Source organism: Ranitomeya imitator, chromosome 2, assembly GCF_032444005.1.
Source record: "Ranitomeya imitator isolate aRanImi1 chromosome 2, aRanImi1.pri, whole genome shotgun sequence".
NCBI lineage: Eukaryota > Metazoa > Chordata > Amphibia > Anura > Dendrobatidae > Ranitomeya > Ranitomeya imitator.
The window spans coordinates 500890757-500914613 of NC_091283.1; the positions used below are offsets into that span (position 1 = coordinate 500890757).

At 46.3% G+C, this 23857-nt stretch overlaps 1 protein-coding gene across 1 annotated transcript in view; it reads left to right on the forward strand.

The window, feature by feature from the left end:
• The first annotated feature begins 23206 nt into the window (after positions 1-23206).
• LOC138664667 (keratin, type I cytoskeletal 19-like) overlaps positions 23207-23857 on the forward strand; it is a 51867-nt gene continuing 51216 nt past the window's right edge. The window contains exon 1 of the mRNA XM_069751563.1: positions 23207-23659. Within this exon, the coding sequence (XP_069607664.1) occupies positions 23282-23659 (378 nt within the window). The 5' untranslated portion in view covers positions 23207-23281. The remainder of the gene's footprint in view (positions 23660-23857) is intronic.

A 23857-nucleotide genomic window follows, 5' to 3' on the forward strand; every position in this document is an offset into this window, starting at 1 on the left:
ACTGGCCTATAATTTCCAGGTTCACTTTTAGAGCCCTTTTTGAATATTGGCACCACATTTGCTATGCGCCAATCCTGCGGAACAGACCCTGTCGCTATAGAGTCCCTAAAAATAAGAAATAATGGTTTATCTATTACATTACTTAGTTCTCTTAGTACTCGTGGGTGTATGCCATCCGGACCCGGAGATTTATCTATTTTAATCTTATTTAGCCGGTTTCGCACCTCTTCTTGGGTTAGATTGGTGACCCTTAATATAGGGTTTTCATTGTTTCTTGGGATTTCACCTAGCATTTCATTTTCCACCGTGAATACCGTGGAGAAGAACGTGTTTAATATGTTAGCTTTTTCCTCGTCATCTACAACCATTCTTTCCTCACTATTTTTTAAGGGGCCTACATTTTCAGTGTTTATTCTTTTACTATTGATATAGTTGAAGAACAGTTTGGGATTAGTTTTACTCTCCTTAGCAATGTGCTTCTCTGTTTCCTTTTTGGCAGCTTTAATTAGTTTTTTAGATAAAGTATTTTTCTCCCTATAGTTTTTTAGAGCTTCAATGGTTCCATCCTGCTTTAGTAGTGCAAATGCTTTCTTTTTACTGTTAATTACCTGTCTTACTTCTTTGTTTAGCCACATTGTGTTTTTCCTATTTCTAGTCCTTTTATTCCCACAAGGTATAAACCGCTTACACTGCCTATTTAGGATGTTCTTAAACATTTCCCATTTATTATCTGTATTCTTATTTCTGAGGATATTGTCCCAGTCTACCAGATTAAGGGCATCTCTAAGCTGGTCAAACTTTGCCTTCCTAAAGTTCAGTGTTTTTGTGACTCCCTGACAAGTCCCCCTAGTGAAAGACAGGTGAAACTGTACAATATTGTGGTCGCTATTTCCTAGATGCTCTAATTCCCCTAAAATCATGCAGTTGACCTGGAAAACGAAAAGCACTTTTAATGAACCAGACCCTTTGAATTCCAATATTCACTCTTCATAGGTTGTCTTATAAAGGAATCATGTTCTCTACAGATAGCTGCTCATCGATCATCTAATCGATCCACTTTATTTCTATACAAATCAATGGCCGATTATATTACAGTAGAGATGTTAGGCTGGGGTCACACATGCGAGTGCAATGCGAGAAACTTGTGCCTCAATACCCGGTACTGCCGCCGGCACACGGGACTGGAGCTTTCAGCTGTATAGAAATACATGCAGCTGCACGCTCCGGTCCCGAGTGCCGGTGGCAGTGCCAAGTATTGAGGCGAGAGACTCACGTGAGTTTCTCGCATTGCACTCGCAATTGTTACCCTGGCCTTACTTAGAGGCTCCAAACTCTGACTGATCCAAGGAGTCTCTTGTGAGGAACCTCCCTTTGTGACATGGTTTTCTAAATTGTCAAGTAAAGGGGTTGTTCATTTATATTTTAAATTAAGTACTCCCGTTTGTAAAAATAAAAATAACATACACCACGGCATTGTATCAGCAATGTTGGCAAGGGGGCCTCCTAGTGTTTGCGAGATATTGTTATAATGTGAGAGCCCTGCAGCTAATCAGTGGCTGTTATTGGACTGCTGTGCCGTCACTTCCTTTCCACAAGCCTCGGACAAGTGGATGTAATGAGAATGATGCAGCCCAATAGGGGCCACTGACAAGGCTCTAATAATATAACAACGCAACATGAGTCACGAAAGACCTGGAGCTGTCATTACTAGAATGGCACCTGTGAGTATGTATTGTTTTTATATTAGGGGAATACTTCACTTGAAAAGGGGTTGTCAAAGTAGTGGCAGTGGAGACACATAAGGATGGTCTTTCGTGTTGGCTACAATTACATCCACTGTCATAGGTAATACATACTATAAATAATTAACTATCTTACATGTTGAGCCATACTAATATATGTTAGTCTTTATATTGGATAGTCATATATCCTATTATGGATGGCAATCTGTGCACTGTTACGAGGTCACCATTTAGACTCCCCAAATAATCTCTACTAATTTTAAAGAATTCACATATACTACTACTGACCACCATACATGTGTCTTCTGAGAGGCACCTTTTTTATGTATATGCTTTTAAATTATTAGTTTATACTCTAATAAAGAAATATTATAAACCTTTGGACATTTGTATTCGCTTTTTGGTGAATTATTCCTATCAGTTAGCAGGTGTGTTAGTATATACTGTTCTTGTAATCCTCAGACCAACACTGAATACCCGTCAGCTCATCCTCATACACTACCCAAGATCCTTTAACACTGTATGACTACCTTACATCATATAAAAGGGAAGGAACAATCCTAATCATAGCTACATTGCAGTTAGATGTTGCTTACAGGCGTAACCATGAGGTTATTACTGCACAGATCTCTATGTAAGAGGTTCATCAGAAAAGCTAATTGCACAGTAGACTTTGAAGTCTCCCAAGGGTATGTCCTACGCAGACAAATCCATAGAAAATATACATCTGTGCTGACTACTTGTGTACTGTCGTCCAAGCATAGCTATATGTGAGGTCATAATGTAAAAATCCTAAATATTGCCTTAATTTATACTTGTCGTTTCATCTAAAATCACAGCAAAATCATGGCCTTGCTGCCATCATCTGCCACAAGTTAAAGCTGCTTTTGGTGCAAATCAGAGGCGCAAATAGGGTTTTGGTTCAGGAGGGAGAAAATTATGAGTGGGCCCGTATCCATGTAACCCTGATTAAAGCTATGGTGGTGAACCCTAATAGTGGATGTAGGAGAACCTCAGCAGAAGGCCATGCTGTTACTAATAAAAATCTATATACAAAGACCAACAATGATATTGCTGCCATGTAGTGAACACATAGTAGTAGATACCAGTCCTGCAGAACGTATAGGAGATTACAGTACAATTATAACTAGTAACTTACAGATGACGTTCTTTCTGATGGAGTCATTCATTTTTGCTGTCTCTTCCATCTGGCCCAGACCAAAATGACAACTTCTCCAGCCAGGATTCTGCTGTAGAGATTACAACAAAGACACATTGACTTCTCACATTTCCAGCACTGTCCCCATCTATCACCAAACTGGAGGCTCTATATAGTATAAGACACTCCCCATAGGCCTCTATATAGTATAATGAACTCCCCATAGGCCTCTATGTAGTGTAATGAACTCCCCATAGGCCTCCATATAGTATAATGCACTCCGCATAGACCTATGTATAGTATGATGCAAATCCCATAGGCAACTATATAGTATAATGCACTCCTCAGAGGTCTCTATATACTATAATGCATGCCCCAAAGGCCTATATAGAGTATATTGAACTCCCCATAAGTCTCCATCTACTATATAATTGTCTAAGGGTCACTTCCGTCTGTCTGTCTGTCTGTCACGGTTATTCATTCGCTGATTGGTCTCGGCAGCTGCCTGTCATGGCTGCCGCGACCAATCAGCGATGGGCACATTCCGGAAGAAAATGGCCACTCCTTACTGCCCGCAGTCAGTGCCTGTCGCCCGCATACTCCCCTCCGGTCACCGCTAACACAGGGTTAATGCCGGCGGTAACGGACCGCGTTATGCCACAGGTAACGCACTCCGTTACCGCCGCTGTTAACCCTGTGTGTCCCCAAATTTTTACTATTGATGCTGCATATGCAGCATCAATAGTAAAACGATCTAATGTTAAAAATAATAATAAAAAAAACAACCTTATTCTCACCTTCTGCCGTCGCGTCCTCTCCTCGGCACTGCAAGTGGCAGGTTCCGCTTCCAAAGATGCTATGGGAGAAGGACCTTCCATGACGTCATGGTCATGTGACCGCGACGTCACGGTCATGTGACTGCGATGTCATGGAAGGTCCTGCGCTCATACCAATCCTGGGACCGGACACCACACACAAGCGCCGGAACTACAACGGGCTCTTCGGATGGTATGTTTCTTTTTTATTTTTTAACCTGTTACATACGTGGCTGGGCAATATACTACCTGGCTGGGCAATATACTACGTGTCTGTGCTGTATACTATGTGACTGGGCAATATACTATGTGGCTCTGTGCTGTATACTACGTCGCTGTGCAATATACTATGTCGCTGTGCAATATACTATGTGACTGGGCAATATACTACATGGCTGGGCAATATACTATGTCGCTCTGCAATATACTACGTGGCTGGGCAATATACTACGTGGCTCTGTGCTGTATATTACGTGGCTGTGCAATATACTACGTGACTGGGCAATATACTACGTGGCTGAGCAATATACTACGTGGCTGGGCAATATACTACGTGACTGGGTAATATACTACGTCGCTGTGCAATATACTACGTGGCTGGGCAATATACTATGTGGCTCTGTGCTGTATATTACGTGGCTGTGCAATATACTACGTGACGGCAATATACTACGTGGCTGGGCAATATACTACGTGGTTGGGCATTATACTACATGGCTGGGCAATATTCTATGTGGCTGGGCAATATACTACGTGGCTGGGCAATATACTACGTGGCTGGCCAATATACTACGTGACTGGGCAATTTACTACGTGGCTGGGCAATATACTACGTGGCTGGCCAATATACTACGTGACTGGGCAATTTACTACGTGACTGGGCAATTTACTATGTGGCTGGGCAATATACTACGTGGCTGGGCAATATACTACGTGACTGGGCAATATACTACGTGACTGGGCAATATACTACGTGGCTGGCAGGGGTGTAACAACTGCGGTCGCAGGGGTCGCGACTGCGACTGGGCCCGCAGTGTTTTCAGGGCCCACCCAGTCCAGCAAACAAGTAGCAGGGGAAACAAAGGAGACAAGTCACGCATGCATCCTGCTGGCCACGCCCACAGCTTCCCCAGACTTTCAGCAGTGTGCAGCAAGTGGGCGTGTCCGTGAAGGACATGTGACCTAGCAGAAAGGCTGGGCGTGTCACTGACTGAAGCTTGAGAGATGGAAGGCAGCAGCTGTAAAGTGGTGATGTGCTGCTTACACCTGACACACACACACACACACCTGTTCTGTGCGCACAGGACCTGTGATGAGGTCACAGGAGGGGAGGAGTCAGGGGTCATATGATCAGTGGCCTCAGTGTATGCACTATGCAGGACTCTGCTGTGCTTGATTGTCATGGTGCTGAATGAGGGGATGTTTATGTAACAGAGCCGTGTGTGTACAAGGTGTACAGAGCGGAGCCGTGTATGTGTGTAGTGGAGTGTTGTGAATTCTGTGGCAGAGCTCCCTCCTGTGGTCACAAGTGGTACTTCGGCTGATTCTCTCTGGGAGCTTCCGTTTGTGGAGGAAAGTGGTAAATTCATAGCCATGAGTCTGACCAGACGTGTCTGACCATCTTAGAAATTGCATTTTTAAATTGCAGTTTTTTAATTGCTATGAATTAGACTAGAATTCCATGGGGCATTCGACCATTCATCACTGCTGTACTTTCATCATCCTCATCACCACCTGTATCCTCTAATCAAGCTCTTTTGTCTACCCACAGGTATGCTGCTGTTCATCTACTCTGCCTTTCCTGCAATGTGTGTTTATGTGAACTGCATATAATTCCCACCTGGTATGCTGCTGTCCATCTACTCTGCCTTTCCTGCACTGTCTGTCTATATGAAGTGCATGTAATTGCCACATGGCATTCTTTGCTTACCCGTTATTTTCTATCCATATGTACTTCACTCCTCTCTTGCGTCTTCCTTGCATACCTGAGTAGCCATCTACCCCACCCCCTCTTTATGACCTGGCTTAACTGTGAACATGTGCTCTGGACACACACGCCCACATCCTCCCTCTCAGCTGTGAGCCCTTAGGTGCCCATAAATTCATAGCCATGAGTCTGACCAGACGTGTCTGACCATCTTAGAAATTGCATTTTTAAATTGCTATGAATTAGACTAGAATTGGACTGGAATTGACTGGAAGGTAAAGAAATAGAATACCACTATAATGTTTCGGTTTCTCTTCACATTCACCCCCATATTACTTTATTTCTTCCTAACTCCTGTAGTCCCTCCACCCAGTAAGGAACTAGTCATTTCTCCCTCCATCCTCCCCAGTCATCTCACCTCCTCCACAGAACTATTCCTCCACATACAATCCTTTCTCGCCAGGCACACACGGCCACATCATGACCTATCCAGCTCACACCTAACGCTCTGTCTGCTGCTCCTCATTGCTGGCGACATATCCCCAAATCCTGGCCCTACTCATCACATCCCCACACTCATTTCTAATCCCCTGCCACGATCCTCTACACATCCTCGCAACCACAGTAACCTCATACCCATTCATCCAGCCCCCACTCCCCCAATTTCCCTATCTGGAGCACTATGGAACGCACGCTCTGTCTGCAATAAACTGTCATTTATCCATGACCTCTTTATCAATAACAAACTCTCCTTCCTCGGCATCACTGAAACCTGGCTCACCCCTTCTGACACCTGCCTCCCCTGCGGCACTCTCTTACGGTGGCTTCCACCTTTCTCACACACCCCGCCCCAGCAGCAAACATGGCGGAGGAGTTGGTTTTCTCCTGTCAGATAACTGCTCCTTCACCCCAATCCCACTGCCACCCTCTGTTACCCTCCCTTCCTTTGAGGTGCACTCTGTGCGCATCTACTCCCCCTCCAACCTCCAACTGGCTGTCATCTACCGTCCCCCAGGGCCAGCCACCACCTTCTTTGACCACTTCACCACCTGGCTACTCCATTTCCTCGCCGCTGACATCCCCACTATCATCATGGGCGACTTCAACATCCCCATTGACACTTCCCTCTCAGCTGCCACTAAACTTCTATCCCTCACTTCCTCCTTTGGCCTTACTCAATGGTCTTCTACAGCCACCCACAAAGATGGTCACACACTGGACCTCATTCTCACCCGCCTCTGCTCCCTATCTAACCTCTCAAACTCACCTCTTCCTCTTTCTGACCACAACCTACTTACATTCTCTTCCCTTTCCACTCCTTGTCTACAACCCCCACCCCACAAACTCTCACACCCTCGCAGAAATCTTAAACACCTTGATCTTCACTCACTCTCTGAATCCCTCCTCCCTCTCACAGACATAAGCTCCCTACACAATGCGGATGATGCTGCCGCTCTATATAACACCACAATAGCTGCAGCTTTGGAATCTCTTGCCCCTCTCACACATACCAAAGCTCGCAAAATCAACAGACAACCCTGGCACACCAGCATGACCAAAGAACTGAGGCGAGCTTCCAGAGCTGCTGAGCGCAGATGGAAAAGATCCCACTCCATCGAGCACTTCATCGCATTCAAACAGTCCCTCACTGCTTTCAAAACCACGCTCGCCACAGCAAAACAAACCTACTTCTCATCTCTCATATCCTCCCTGTCTCACAACCCCAAACAGTTATTCAACACCTTCAACTCTCTCCTCCGTCCCCCAGCACCTCCTCCCTCCCCACTCATCTCAGCTGAAGACTTTGCCTCATTTTTCAAGCAGAAAATTGAGAACATCAGAGACAATTTTAGTAAACAACCCCCAGAACCCTTCCTCCCAACTACCCAGCCCTCCACCTCCAAAACCAACTTCTCCACCATTACAGAAGATGGACTCTCCACTCTACTCTCAAGATCGCATCTCACCACCTGTGCACTTGACCCACTCCCATCCCACTTCATCCCAAACCTCACCACAGTCTTCATCCCAACCCTAACCCATCTCTTTAACCTATCACTAACAACTGGCATTTTCCCCTCAAGCTTTAAACATGCCTCAATCACACCTATCCTCAAAAAGCCCTCTCTTGACCCATCCTCTGCATCTAGCTATCGCCCTATATCACTTCTCCCCTTTGCCTCAAAACTACTGGAACAACATGTCCATCTTGAACTGTCCTCCCATCTATCTTCCTGCTCCTTCTTCGACCGCTTTCAATCAGGCTTCCGGTCACACCACTCCACTGAAACTGCCCTAACTAAGGTCACCAATGACCTATTAACCGCCAAGAGCAAGCGACACTACTCTGTCCTCCTCCTCCTGGACCTGTCCTCTGCCTTTGACACAGTGGACCATTCCCTGCTGCTGCAGACCCTCTCATCCCTTGGAATCACAGAATTGGCCCTATCCTGGATCTCATCATACCTAACTGACCGTACATTCAGCGTCTCCCACTCACACACCACCTCCTCACCTCGCCCCCTATCTGTCGGAGTCCCGCAAGGTTCAGTTCTAGGACCCCTGCTCTTCTCCATCTACACCTTTGGCCTGGGACAGCTCATAGAATCTCACGGCTTTCAGTATCATCTCTATGCTGACGACACACAGATCTACATCTCTGGACCAGATATCACATCCCTACTAACCAGAATCCCTCAATGTCTGTCTGCTATTTCATCCTTCTTCTCCACTAGATTTCTAAAACTTAACATGGACAAAACAGAATTCATCATCTTTCCCCCATCTCACGCGACCTCCCCAACGAACCTATCCATTACAGTAAACGGCTGCCCACTCTCCCCAGTCCCACAAGCCCGCTGTCTTGGGGTAATCCTTGACACTGATCTCTCCTTTAAACCACATATCCAAACCCTTTCCACTTCCTGCCGCCTCCAACTCAAAAATATTTCACGGATCCGCACATTCCTAAACCAAGAATCTGCAAAGACCCTAGTCCATGCCCTCATCATCTCCCGCCTTGACTACTGTAACCTCCTGCTCTGTGGCCTCCCCTCTAACACTCTTGCACCCCTCCAATCTATTCTAAACTCTGCTGCCCGACTAATCCACCTGTCCCCCCGCTATTCCCCGGCCTCTCCCCTCTGTCAATCCCTGCACTGGCTCCCCATCACCCAGAGACTCCAGTACAAAAACCTAACCATGACATACAAAGCCATCCACAACCTGTCTCCTCCATACATCTGCGACCTCGTCTCCCGGTACTTTCCTGCACGCAACCTCCGATCCTCACAAGATCTCCTTCTCTACTCCCCTATTATCTCCTCTTCCCACAATCGCATACAAGATTTCTCTCGTGCATCCCCCCTACTCTGGAATGCTCTACCACAACATATCAGACTCTCGCCTACCATCGAAACCTTCAAAAAGAACCTGAAGACCCACCTCTTCCGACAAGCCTACAACCTGCAGTAACCACCGATTGACCAAACCGCTGCACAGCCAGCTCTACCCTCACCTACTGTATCCTCACCCATCCCTTGTAGATTGTGAGCCCTCGCGGGCAGGGTCCTCTCTCCTCCTGTACCAGTTGTGACTTGTATTGTTAAAGATTGTTGTACTTGTTTTATTATGCATACCCCTCCTCACATGTAAAGCGCCATGGAATAAATGGCGCTATAATAATAAATAATAATAATAATAATAATACTGCGGCTTCTGAGTTTCCTCCCTCAGGTGATCTGGTGAGGTCGTTAGGTGCTTCTCTACTTAACTCCACCTCTTGCTTTGATCCATGCTTCCTGTCAATGTTCCAGTGTTGGACTTGTTTTTCCCTGGATCATTCCTGTGGCCTGCTGCTCTGCATAGCTAAGTTCTTCTTTGCTATTTGTTTGCTATTTTTTCTGTCCAGCTTGTCTAATTGTTTTGCTGGAAGCTCTGGGACGCAAAGGGCGTACCTCCGTGCCGTTAGTTCGGTACGGAGGGTCTTTTTGCCCCCTTTGCGTGGTTTTCTTTAGGGTTTTGTGTAGACCGCAAAGTTATCTTTTCTATCCTCGCTCTGTTAAGAAAGTCGGGCCTCACTTTGCTGAATCTATTTCATCCCTACGTTTGTCTTTTCATCTTAACTCACAGTCATTATATGTGGGGGGCTGCCTTTTCCTTTGGGGTATTTCTCTGAGGCAAGGTAGGCTTATTTTCTATCTTCAGGCTAGTTTCTCAGGCTGTGCCGAGTTGCATAGGCAGAGTTAGGCGCAATCCACGGCTGCCTCTAGTGTTGTTTGGAGAGGATTAGGGTTTGCTGTCTGCAGAGTTCCCACGTCTCAGAGCTCGTTCTATTATTTTGGGTTATTGTCAGATCACTGTATGTGCTCTGACCGCTATGTCCATTGTGATACTGAATTGCCTATCGCAACAGTACAGGAAGCCAAAAGTGCTAATGATTCTCAATAGAGGGAAAAAAGAAGTTCTGAGACCATTTTTTTTTTCTTTGCACTGTGTTTTGCCTTTTTTTTCCCCTAGACATTTGGGTGGTTCAGGACACAGGTGTAGCAATGGACATTAAAGGTCTGTCTTCATGTGTGGATCAGCTCACGGCAAGAGTTCAAAATATTCAAGATTTTGTGGTTCAGAATTCTTTGTTAGAACCGAGAATTCCTATTCCAGATTTGTTTTTTGGAGATAGAACTAAACTTCTGAGTTTCAAAAATAATTGTAAACTATTTCTGGCTTTGAAACCTCGCTCCTCTAGTGACCCAGTTCAACAGGTTAGGATCGTCATTTCTTTTTTGCGTGGCGACCCTCAGGACTGGGCATTTTCTCTTGCGTCAGGAGATCCTGCATTAAGTAATATCGATGCGTTTTTCCTGGCGCTTGGATTGCTGTACAATGAGCCTAATTCAGTGGATCAGGCAAAAAAAATTTGCTGGCTGTTTGTCAGGCTCAGGATGAGATAGAGGTATATTGCCAGAAATTTAGAAAGTGGTCCGTGCTCACTCAATGGAATGAATCTGCGCTGGCAGCTATATTCAGAAAGGGTCTCTCTGAAGCCCTTAAGAATGTCATGGTGGGATTTCCTATGCCTGCTGGTTTGAATTAGTCTATGTCTTTGGCCATTCAGATCGGTCGACGCTTGCGTGAGCGTAAATCTGTGCACCATTTGGCGGTATTACCTGAGATTAAACCTGAGTCTATGCAGTGCGATAGGACTATGACCAGAGTTGAACGGCAAGAACACAGACGACTGAATGGGCTGTGTTTCTACTGTGGTGATTCCACTCATGCTATCTCTGATTGTCCTAAGCGCACTAAGCGGTCGCTAGGTCTGCCACCATTGGTACAGTACAGTCAAAATTTCTTCTGTCCGTTACCTTGATCTGCTCTTTGTCATCGTATTCTGTCATGGCGTTTGTGGATTCAGGCGCTGCCCTGAATTTGATGGACTTGGAATATGCTAAGCGTTGTGGGTTTTTCTTGGAGCCCTTGCAGTGTCCTATTCCATTGAGAGGAATTGATGCTACGCCTTTGGCCAAGAATAAGCCTCAATACTGGACCCAGCTGACCATGTGCATGGCTCCTGCACATCAGGAGGTTATTCGCTTTCTGGTGTTGCATAATCTGCATGATGTGGTCGTGTTGGGGTTGCCATGGCTACAAGCCCATATTCCAGTATTGGATTGGAAATCCATGTCGGTGTCCAGCTGGGGTTGTCAGGGGGTACATGGTGATGTTCCATTTCTGTCAATTTCGTCATCCACCCCTTCTGAGGTTCCAGAGTTCTTGTCTGATTACCGGGATGTATTTGATGAGCCCAAGTCCGATGCCCTACCTCCGCATAGGGATTGTGATTGTGCTATCAATTTGATTCCTGGTAGTAAATTCCCAAAAGGTCGACTGTTTAATTTATCCATGCCTGAGCACACTGCTATGCACAGTTATGTGAAGGAATCCCTGGAGAAGGGGCATATTCGCCCGTCATCGTCGCCATTAGGAGCAGGGTTCTTTTTTGTAGCCAAGAAGGATGGTTCGCTGAGACCTTGTATAGATTACCGCCTTCTTAATAAGATCACTGTTAAATTTCAGTACCCCTTGCCATTGTTATCTGATTTGTTTGCTCGGATTAAGGGGGCTAGTTGGTTCACCAAGATAGATCTTCGTGGTGCGTATAATCTGGTGCGAATCAGGCGAGGCGATGAATGGAAAACTGCATTTAATACGCCCGAGGGTCATTTTGAGTATCTAGTGATGCCATTCGGACTTGCCAATGCTCCATCAGTGTTTCAGTCCTTTATGCATGACATCTTCCGAGAGTACCTGGATAAATTCCTGATTGTGTACTTGGATGACATTTTGATCTTCTCGGATGATTGGGAGTCTCATGTGAAGCAGGTCAGAACGGTTTTTCAGGTCCTGCGTGCTAATTCTTTGTTTGTGAAGGGATCAAAGTGTCTCTTTGGTGTGCAGAAGGTTTCATTTTTGGGGTTCATCTTTTCCCCTTCTACTATCGAGATGGATCCTGTTAAGGTCCAAGCCTACCATGATTGGACTCAGCCGATATCTCTGAAAAGTCTGCAAAAGTTCCTGGGCTTTGCTAATTTTTATCGTCGCTTCATCTGCAATTTTTCTAGTATTGCCAAACCATTGACCGATTTGACCAAGAAGGGTGCTGATTTGGTCAATTGGTCTTCTGCTGCTGTGGAAGCTTTTCAAGAGTTGAAGCGTCGTTTTTCTTCTGCCCCTGTGTTGTGTCAACCAGATGTTTCTCTTCCGTTCCAGGTCGAGGTTGATGCTTCTGAGATTGGAGCAGGGGCTGTTTTGTCGCAGAGAGGTTCTGATTGCTCAGTGATGAAACCATGCGCTTTTTTTTCCAGGAAGTTTTCGCCTGCTGAGCGAAATTATGATGTGGGCAACCGAGAGTTGCTGGCCATGAAGTGGGCATTCGAGGAGTGGTGTCATTGGCTTGAAGGAGCTAAGCATCGCGTGGTGGTATTGACTGATCATAAGAACTTGACTTATCTCGAGTCTGCTAAGCGTTTGAATCCTAGACAGGCTCGTTGGTCGCTGTTTTTTACCCGTTTTGACTTTGTGATTTCGTACCTTCCGGGCTCTAAAAATGTGAAGGCGGATGCTCTGTCTAGGAGTTTTGTGCCCGACTCTCCGGGTTTATCTGAGCCGGCGGGTATCCTCAAGGAAGGAGTAATTGTGTCTGCCATCTCCCCTGATTTGCGGTGGGTGCTGCAAAAATTTCAGGCTAATAAACCTGATCGTTGTCCAGCGGAGAAACTGTTTGTCCCTGATAGGTGGACGAATAAAGTTATCTCTGAGGTTCATTGTTCGGTGTTGGCTGGTCATCCTGGAATCTTTGGTGCCAGAGAGTTAGTGGCTAGATCCTTTTGGTGGCCATCTCTGTCGCGGGATGTGTGTACTTTTGTGCAGTCCTGTGGGATTTGTGCTCAGGCTAAGCCCTGCTGTTCTCGTGCCAGTGGGTTGCTTTTGCCCTTGCCGGTCCCGAAGAGGCCTTGGACACATATCTCTATGGATTTTATTTCTGATCTTCCCGTTTCTCAAAAGATGTCAGTCATTTGGGTGGTCTGTGATCGCTTTTCTAAGATGGTCCATCTGGTACCCTTGTCTAAATTGCCTTCCTCCTCTGATTTGGTGCCATTGTTCTTCCAGCATGTGGTTCGTTTGCATGGCATTCCAGAGAATATCGTTTCTGATAGAGGTTCCCAGTTTGTTTCGAGGTTTTGGCGAGCCTTTTGTGGTAGGATGGGCATTGACTTGTCTTTTTCCTCGGCTTTCCATCCTCAGACTAATGGCCAGACCGAACGAACCAATCAGACCTTGGAAACCTATCTGAGATGCTTTGTTTCTGCCGATCAGGATGACTGGGTGTCCTTTTTGCCTTTGGCTGAGTTCGCCCTTAATAATCGGGCCAGCTCGGCTACCTTGGTTTCGCCCTTTTTTTGCAATTCTGGGTTCCATCCTCGTTTCTCTTCAGGACAGGTTGAGTCTTCGGACTGTCCTGGTGTGGATACTGTGGTGGACAGGTTGCAGCAGATTTGGACTCATGTAGTGGACAATTTGACCTTGTCCCAGGAGAAGGCTCAACGTTTCGCTAATCGCAGACGCCGTGTGGGTCCCCGACTTCGTGTTGGGGATCTCGTTTGGTTATCTTCTCGTCATATTCCTATGAAGGTTTCCTCTCCTAAGTTTAAACCTCGTTTCATTGGTCCGTATAGGATTTCTGAGGTTCTTAATCCTGTGTCTTTTCGTCTGACCCTCCCAGATTCTTTTTCCATACATAACGTATTCCATAGGTCATTGTTGCGGAGATACGTGGCACCTATGGTTCCATCTGTTGACCCTCCTGCCCCGGTTTTGGTGGAGTGGGAATTGGAGTATATTGTGGAGAAGATTTTGGATTCTCGTGTTTCAAGACGGAAACTCCAGTATCTGGTTAAATGGAAGGGTTATGCTCAGGAAGATAATTCCTGGATTTTTGCCTCTGATGTCCATGCTCCCGATCTTGTTCGTGCTTTTCATGTGGCTCATCCTGGTCGGCCTGGGGGCTCTGGTGAGGGTTCGGTGACCCCTCCTCAAGGGGGGGGTACTGTTGTGAATTCTGTGGCAGAGCTCCCTCCTGTGGTCACAAGTGGTACTTCGGCTGATTCTCTCTGGGAGCTTCCGTTTGTGGAGGAAAGTGGTACTGCGGCTTCTGAGTTTCCTCCCTCAGGTGATCTGATGAGGTCGTTAGGTGCTTCTCTACTTAACTCCACCTAATGCTTTGATCCATGCTTCCTGTCAATGTTCCAGTGTTGGACTTGTTTTTCCCTGGATCATTCCTGTGGCCTGCTGCTCTGCATAGCTAAGTTCTTCTTTGCTATTTGTTTGCTATTTTTTCTGTCCAGCTTGTCTAATTGTTTTGCTGGAAGCTCTGGGACGCAAAGGGTGTACCTCCGTGCCGTTAGTTCGGTACGGAGGGTCTTTGTGCCCCCTTTGCGTGGTTTTCTTTAGGGTTTTGTGTAGACCGCAAAGTTATCTTTTCTATCCTCGCTCTGTTAAGAAAGTCGGGCCTCACTTTGCTGAATCTATTTCATCCCTACGTTTGTCTTTTCATTTTAACTCACAGTCATTATATGTGGGGGGCTGCCTTTTCCTTTGGGGTATTTCTCTGAGGCAAGGTAGGCTTATTTTCTATCTTCAGGCTAGTTAGTTTCTCAGGCTGTGCCGAGTTGCATAGGCAGAGTTAGGCGCAATCCACGGCTGCCTCTAGTGTTGTTTGGAGAGGATTAGGGTTTGCGGTCTGCAGTTCCCACGTCTCAGAGCTCGTTCTATTATTTTGGGTTATTGTCAGATCACTGTATGTGCTCTGACCGCTATGTCCATTGTGATACTGAATTGCCTATCGCAACAGTGGAGCAATGTGTACGAGGTGTACGGAGCGGAGTCAGGTGTGTACGAGGTCTACACAGCTGAGCCGAGGGTGAAAGAGGTGAGCGGATTCGTGTATGTATGGTGTGTACGGAGCAGAGCCGCGTGTGTACAAGGTGTAAAGAGCAGAGCCGCGTGTGTACAAGGTGTACGGAGCAGAGCCACGTGTGTACAAGGTGTACGGAGTAGAGCCGCGTGTGTACAAGGTGTACGGAGCACAGCCGCGTGTGTACAAGGTGTACGGAGCAGAGCCGTGTGTGTACAAGGTGTACGGAGCAGAGCCGTGTGTGTACAAGGTGTATGGAGCAGAGCCGCGTGTGTACAAGGTGTACGGAGCAGAGCCGTGTGTGTACAAGGTGTACGGAGTAGAGCCGCATGTGTACAAGGTGTACGGAGCAGAGCCGTGTGTGTAAAAGGTGTACGGAGCAGAGCCGTGTGTGTACAAGGTGTACGGAGCGAAGCCATGTGTGCAAGGTGTAGGGAGCAGAGCCGCGTGTGTACAAGGTGTACAGAGCAGAGCCGTGTGTACAAGGTGTAAGGAGCAGAGCCGCGTGTGTACAAGGTGTAAGGGGCAGAGCTCTGTGTGTACAAGGTGTACGGAGCAGAGCCGTGTGTGTATGGGTTCTCGGAGCGAAGCCATGTGTGTACGGGCTGTAAATTTCCAAGTCGGGAAGAATGGCACACGGCTGTGGGCAGAGCCCAGCATGTGCACTGTGGGGGAGTATTGCGTGTACTCGCCAGCGTCAGAATGTGCAGTGCGCATGCTCCGGAGCCAAACAGTACACCCAATACACCCCCACACTGCACAGGTCCGGAAATGATGCACTGCAGCATCATACCAAGAAGAAACAGCACACAGATTTCAAACGCCGGGAGTGCGCTTGGAATTAGAGCGAGGGAGGACATATTACTATAGGGACATGTTAGTTATAAAATCATTTTTCTCAGCGAGTACAGGGCAGTATTAGGTCAGACTACTCAACATTGCAACACAACTATAGTGTGCGAAATGATTAGGGAAAATGTGAATTTTGGTGGGAAATATTTTGGCGCGGGGGGAAGCCCATTTGAAAGTTCGCATCGGGGCCCCTCACTTTGTAGTTACGCCACTGGTGGCTGGCCAATATACTACATGACTGGGCAATATACTACGTGGCTGGGCAATATACTATGTGACTGGGCAATATACTACATGGCTGGGCAATATTCTACGTGGCTGGGCAATATACTACGTGGCTGGCCAATATACTACGTGACTGGGCAATATAGTACGTGGCTGGGCAATATAGTACGTGGCTGGGCAATATAGTACGTGGCTGGGCAATATAGTACGTGGCTGGGCAATATAGTACGTGGCTGGGCAATATAGTACGTGGCTGGACAATATAGTATGTGGCTGGGCAATATACTATGTGACTGGGCAATATACTACGAGGACATGCATATTCTAGAATACCCGATGCGTTAGAATCGGGCCACCATCTAGTACAGTATAATGCTCCACATAAAAAATACAGTACTCATCAGTCACCACTCCTCCTTGTTCCCCCCTGCTCCGAGCACCCTCTCATCTCAGCACAGCGGATGTCAGGTACTAACATCATCGCGCCAGCTGTCAGTGTCTGCGTCTTTGACATCAGATGCAGAGGAGGAATGATGGGAGCTTCCAGTCGATACAGTTGAACTTGAGATGACAGGTGGGGGACCAGATGCTGGCTCCGGCCCTCCTCCTGCCACAGAGCCCCAGAGTGACCGAGTAGCAGTGCAGGGAGATCAAGTTTCCCTGCTCTGCCTCAGAGTGTAAGTGTGTGGGCGCACTGCACACGCTGATATTGTTACAGTAGCGTAGCACATACCAGTCTAATATGTTCATTAAATATTTTGATTTTCAGCTCTTCAATTTTCAATTTACTCTTCTTGTTTGGGATGTTCCACCTTATCAGCATTATGGGTGCAATAAATTATTTTCCCTTAGTTCCCAGCATGACTTGCTCCTGCCATTACCTAAATGCTAGCTGACTGAATGTAAAATCTTTGTTATGCCAATTTCTAGTCTGACAAAGAGCAGAACAAAAGCAGAGACAAAGACTTGTCACCACTTCTTGTTATCCAGCTCAATCACTGCTGACAGTAGAATAGGAAAAGTGGCGCTCACCAAGTCGATGAAGAGTGCTTTATTCTATATTATAGGACATGGACAGTGTATGCAGGGAGTTCAGAGGGGTACAGAAAGAAGAGTGTGGAAGACGGCTGTTTCACCATTTTCCAACATGTCCAGGTGACAACTGGACCTGTCGTCCACACCCTCCTTTCTACACCCCTCTGAACTCCCTGCATACCCTATCCATGTCCTATAATATGGTACAAAGGAGTCTATCTTCATTGACTTGGTGAGTGCCGCTTTTCTTATTCTTCTGTAAGGAGTGCTTCATGATTACTTCCAGCTGATCCCCAGCACCTGTCGATGAGCCAACTGAAGCTCATGAATCTGGCTGTCACACCGACGCATAACCACCGCAGTTGTGGCACCCCAGGAGTCCGGTTGCCACAGTGGCATTGCCTCCCTCACAGTGGGTGATGCCATGCCTGGAAGCAAGAAGGGATTCCCTTAGCAGGTACGCTGGCATATAACGCCTTTCCTGACTCTAGACCAGAAGGGGGAGCTCTAAACCCGGTTTCAGGGTAGCATCCCTATAAGTTCTGGCCTGGAGGCGGTGTTAGAGAGATCAGTGTGAGACGGTGAAGGGAGAGGAAACATGTGATGAGAGCCTGGGAGTGGAGCTCCGACTGAGCTCACCCCAGGATTGAGCTCAACCTATAGAAGAGGAGGAAGAGAAAATCCATACCGTTCTTGGAGACTTTCCCCAGTCATTGGCGCTGGTAAATCAAGCCATTGTATTACCCGTCCTGACCTTTCCCCAACTAGTAGTGCCAGAAAGAGATGCGACCCAAGACCAACCTGAAGACCAGCGGGCTCAAGCAGCAGATGCCACACCAGCAGCGGAGCAAGAGAATCCACCCCCTGCCAGTGGTGAATCTGTCATGCCCACAGTGAGCAGGAGTTGTCCTAGAAAATCAGGTATACCAGTGTTACGAATAGTCACCCGTAGCATAGCCAATATAGAGTGCACTACACCAGTGGTAGCAAGCATAGTGAATCCGGTCAGTACCAGAGGTCAGATCCCAGCTCGGTATAGGGACTAAAGTATAACAGTATTAATAATGTAAATAAGTTTATAATATGTGTAACTATAATTGTTAAGGGTATGAGCCTACAGAGACTCTGTATGAACTTTTAAAAGCACTCTATTATAACCTGTTGAAGGACAATTGGGCCACAGGATTATATGTGGTCAAGACCTTCATGGTATAAAATTCCCCAACCTGATGTAAATATAAACCATCGGCATGGCCGAAGAGCCAGAAAACGTCAGGTCCATAGTCCCGTAGCCACGCCCGGGAACGAAGCAAAGGTGGGTTGGGGCGGTTCCCACAGTGTTGCCCTCCAGAACTTAATTGGCAATTTCTTATTGTTCTTTTTGTTTTTTGTAATTTTTATATTTTTGAAATCCTGTAAACGTTTACAATTGTTTACCTGTCTATCCCGTTTATGTTTCCCCAGTCCGGGAGTACTGGATTTCACTAGGGGGGAATATGGCACCCCAGGAGTCTGGTTGCCACAGTGGTGTTGTCTCACTCACAGGGGGTGATGCCATTCCTGGAAGCAAGAAGGGATACCCTTAGCAGATACGCTGGCATACAACACCTTTCCTGACTCCAGACCAGAAGGAGGAGCTGTAAACCCAGTTTCAGGGTAGCATCCCTATAAGTTCTAGCCTGGAGGCGGGGTTAGAGAGTTCAGTGTGACACAGTGAAAGGAGAGGAAGCATGTGCTGAGAGCCTGGGAGTGGAGCTCTGACTGAGCTCACCCCAGGATTGAGTCAACAGAGCGGACACCGGAGTCCGTGGTTGTGTGGGAACTACAGGCCCCACAGCCAAATCTGGAGGACAGGAGATTGCAGGTCTCCTGGCAACAACTGACACCCGAAGGCACAACCGCATATCAGAGCCCAGAGTCACTACGAGGAAGTGACACCTGGAAAAGGCTCAAGCTGCCTGCCATGCGGGTAGCATTTCGCAAAGTGAACAGACTGAGAGAGGGACTTGAGAACTACAAGCATCAGGAACCCATAGAGCAGCGCAGTAGGGAGGATTCCAACTCCACCTGGCCAGGGGAATTCTGAACTGCTTCCAGGCTGCCCAGATCTCATTTACCACCTGTTACCTGTGCTCTGGACTGCACCTACAATTAAAGGTACAGAAACTATAGTCCCTGTGTCCTCAAATTATTCTTGCACCCCAATGTCCACAACCCCTCATAGACTGATCTGGTGGCGGTGGGGCCCCGATCCACCTGTGGGGAGTCAAACCATCTCATCTGCAACACCACCAGCCCCAGCAGTCCCCTTACGCAGCGTTGGCCATCTCCAGCCGAATACCACAGGTGGCATCACGAATAATCCCCTACAAACATTTCCCTCACCCCTTTTATTGTGTGCCCAGGGCCACGGACCGGGACACTGCTGCCGTGGCCACCCCTTTAAGAGCTGTCCTACCCGGTTCCGAGTATCCCATGGCCCTAGCAGGTGTGGCTCAGTCACTAGTGCCATGTTACAGGGGCGGACACAGACTGCAGAGGGCCCCTGTGCAAGAAATCTTCCTGCCCCCCCCCCCATACCGCAACAAAGTTATGGAAACATATAGGTTGTAATATAAATGCCCCATATAAAGCTGTGCCACATATAATGCTCCATACAGGTCATTATTGCCCCATAGATGCTCCATATAAAGCTGTGCCACATATAATGCGCCATACAATTCATTATTACCCCATAGATGCTCCATATAAAGCTGTGCCACCACATATAATGCTCCATACAATTCATTATTGCCCCATAGTTGCTCCATACTAAGCTGTGCCACATATAATGCTCCATACAATTCATTATTGAATATTGCCTCATAGATGCTCCATATAAAGCTGTGCCGCCACATATAATGCTCCATACAATTCATTATTGAATATTGCCCCATAGATGCTCCATATAAAGCTGTGCCGCTACATATAATGCTCCATACAATTCATTATTGCCCCATAGATGCTCCATATAAGGCTGTGCCGCCACATATAATGCTCCATACAATTCATTATTGAATATTGCCCCATAGATGCTCCATATAAAGCTGTGCCACCACATATAATGCTCCATACAATTCATTATTGAATATTGCCCCATAGATGCTCCATATAAAGCTGTGCCACCACATATAATGCTCCATACAATTCATTATTGAATATTGCCCCATAGATGCTCCATATAAAGCTGTGCTGCCACATATAATGCTCCATACAATTCATTATTGAATATTGCCTCATAGATGCTCCATATAAAGCTGTGCCGCCACATATAATGCTCCATACAATTCATTATTGAATATTGCCCCATAGATGCTCCATATAAAGCTGTGCCGCCACATATAATGCTCTATACAATTATTCATTATGGCCCCATAGATGCTCTCGTTCCATATAACGCTGTGCCCACATATAAATCCTGCTGCTGCAATAAAAAAAAAAGACATACTCACCTCTCGTCTCTGCCCGCTGGTCCTCACCGTCCCGTCTCCCCGCACTGACTGTTCAGGCAGAGGGCGGCGCGCGGCGCACACTATACGTCATCGCGCCTTCTGACCTGCATAGTAACAGCAGAGGACGCGGAAGACGGAGCGGCGCCCGGCGGGTGGATCGTGGACAGGTAAATATACTCACCTGCTCCCGGCATCCCTGGCTCCTTCTCCCGGACTGTGGACAAATGGTCTCCGCAGACTCCGGGCACGGCAGCTCACAACAGACCGTGTATGTCCGTCGCCGTCGGGGGCCCCCTCCCGCTCTGGGCCCCGGTGCGGTTGCACCGGTTGAACCGGTGGTATGTCCGCCCCTGCCGTGTTATTTCCTCTCATTTCATCCATCTCAATGTATCTGCTGCTACAGACAGATTACACTTCACAACAGGCAGAGAGCTGCAAGTTAGGCCTCATTCAAATATATTTTTTGCGTAAGAGTGCTATTCACATTTTTCATGCATAGCACTCTATAACTATACAAGTGAATGAGCTGTTCACGTCTTTGATGTTTCATGGTCCTAGTAGTTTACAAAAAATCACAAAAAGATGTCTGATATTGATCTGAGTGTCAGAATAAAAATTGGTAATGCAAGTCTATAGGTCCATGAAATAAATCAGACAGCACATAAGGTAAGATGGAGATATTTTTGCATTTTCAAATATTAGAATAACTGATGAAAATCAGACCAGACTGATGAAAACGCTGATGAAACACGATCCATTTTTATAATATATTGAAAAATTGATGTCTGAAAGAGGACTAAGGCAGAAAGATGACCCTCAGTGGCCGTCACTTTTGAATGATTCTTTGGGCTGAAAATGCTATTTTCGATAAATAAAGTATTTCTTAATTTTGTCAGTCCCAAGACTGGTCACCAGATGAGCCTAAGTTCATGAAAACATTATTAACAATGTCAAGGGGTTTCTGAGCCGAGAACGGCGTTGATGTATGAGATATGCATACAAGTATATTGTGCAAGGCCGCGTCCACTAGCCAGCCATACCTACTGGACGTCTGGGCCCTTGCTTCATAAACATGTATGGAGCAAGTCTGTGCCCACTAGATGGGATTCTGCCCTGGAGTATGCATATATCCCAGCTGAGAAAGCGGCAAATCCTTGCAGAGCACAGTGCATGGCTGGGGGGATTCCAAAGACTGCAGTCACACAGTGAATGCAGACTTTTCATTTTAGACCAGTCAACTCCTTTAAAGCACCACATCATCATTTTTTTTAGCTTATCTCTAGAGTGGTGCTACTAATCTAAGATCCCTGCTCCTAGTCTTATACTTGCCAGCTGCTCTTATCACTTGTTCAAGACGCCGCTCAGGTCCCGAGCAGCCATTTTGTGTTCGCAGCTTCTTACTGATCTGTAGTCAGTTATGATGGTCACAAGCTCTCAGTGCAAGTCTATGAGGGTCTCGTTCTGGCTCTCATAGACTCCGTAACCTCTGGTTTTCCCAGCAAACACTGGATTGATCCGGCAGGTCTCACACTGCTGGAGACCGACCAGAGCAGCACTGACATAAGATGAAGGCAGCAGTTGAAAACTATAAGACTAGGGGCAGGGAAAAAATGAATGGAGTGGTGATTTAAAGGAATTATGTGCAGGTGATTTTACTACTGAAATTAATGGCATGGCTGTATAGGTCCTAACACAATCATAAAAATGATAATGTTTTGTAGTTATAAGATGTCTCAGCTTTGCAAAATCAAGCTTTCACCTCACATGTAAAGTCCATTGGGGGTGTCTCAATGCATACATCAACATGCCTCCAATGCACTTACAGGCTAATTTGCATGTTCCATCAAACCTTCATTTCTCAGTTCTGGCACATCTAATTACTACATGATCATTTTAATGCATTAATAATTGATTACTACAAACTTATTATAACTTAGTAGTAAAATCAGATTTCCTTTAAGTCTTTTATGTCATCATGAGTGATAAGACTTTTTCCAAAAGTACAAGGAATGACAAATCTCTATCACCCTGGTGTTAAATACTTTTAAATGTAGAAACTTATGCACACATGTGAGCAGAGAAGAATATTGTTAGGGTTAGTGTTCTTACCACTAATACTTATTGTCTCCAATACCACAGTTTCCAAAGATAACCGTCTCGAATGTTAGTTCTAGTAGAGAAGGAGTTAACACCTTTAGACGGTGTAATTATACTCTAGAGTCTGGAAAGCTGCAGCTGAGTTATTTGTGGTAGGCTTCTCAGAGTACCTTGCTGCAAGGATACTGTACTCGACTTGGCAAATCAGCCTCCACCTCTGACACACCTTGTTGGTATAATATGAATGAGGGTTAAAAGCAGGAGCGAGTTGTTATTCAAAATAATAACACTAAGGATTGAGCAATGGGAAACGTAGTTAATAAGATGACACAACCCTATTTGCCTCACTAGGTAACTCCCACTCTGAAAGACATAAAGTACACTAGCAAAGACTCGCGTCTGCTACAGAGCAGCCGAGCACATGAGAGTTGATGTTTGGTGAAGGTCCTCAGCTGATGTAAACATGAGCCACTACACTAGCAGATTCCTACCATCATCCCCCTCAGTTAACGGAGGCCTGGGGGAGTCCTACAGCTCTTCAACATACAGCATTGGTGGTGGAAGTCAGGTCTCAGTATCTAGATGCAACTCTGTTTCTTCTGGAGTGGGAAGCTATAATTACTCCAAGGATTATGGTGAAGGTCTGCTGTCCAACAATGGCAAGGAGACCATGAAGAATTTGAATGACCGTCTCGCTTCTTATTTGGAGAAGGTTCGATCTTTGGAGGAGGCCAATGCAGATTTGGAGAATAAAATCCAAGAATGGCATAAAAATAGAACACAAACCAAAAAAAGAGACTACAGTGCCTACGAGAAGACTATTGCAGAACTTCAGTCTCAGGTATGAGATGTAAAATGTTGCTGTCTGACAGCATCAGTGTGCCTCTTTGACATAACACACTAATTGCATCCATGATGCAAAAGAAAAGTCTGATTTGTAATGTAGGGAAATGGTGGTGTATGTGTCACTGTGTAACGAGGAAGTGGTAATGGTGGTCAAGTCACTTGCCACCTACATTTCCAAGAAACATATGTTAGT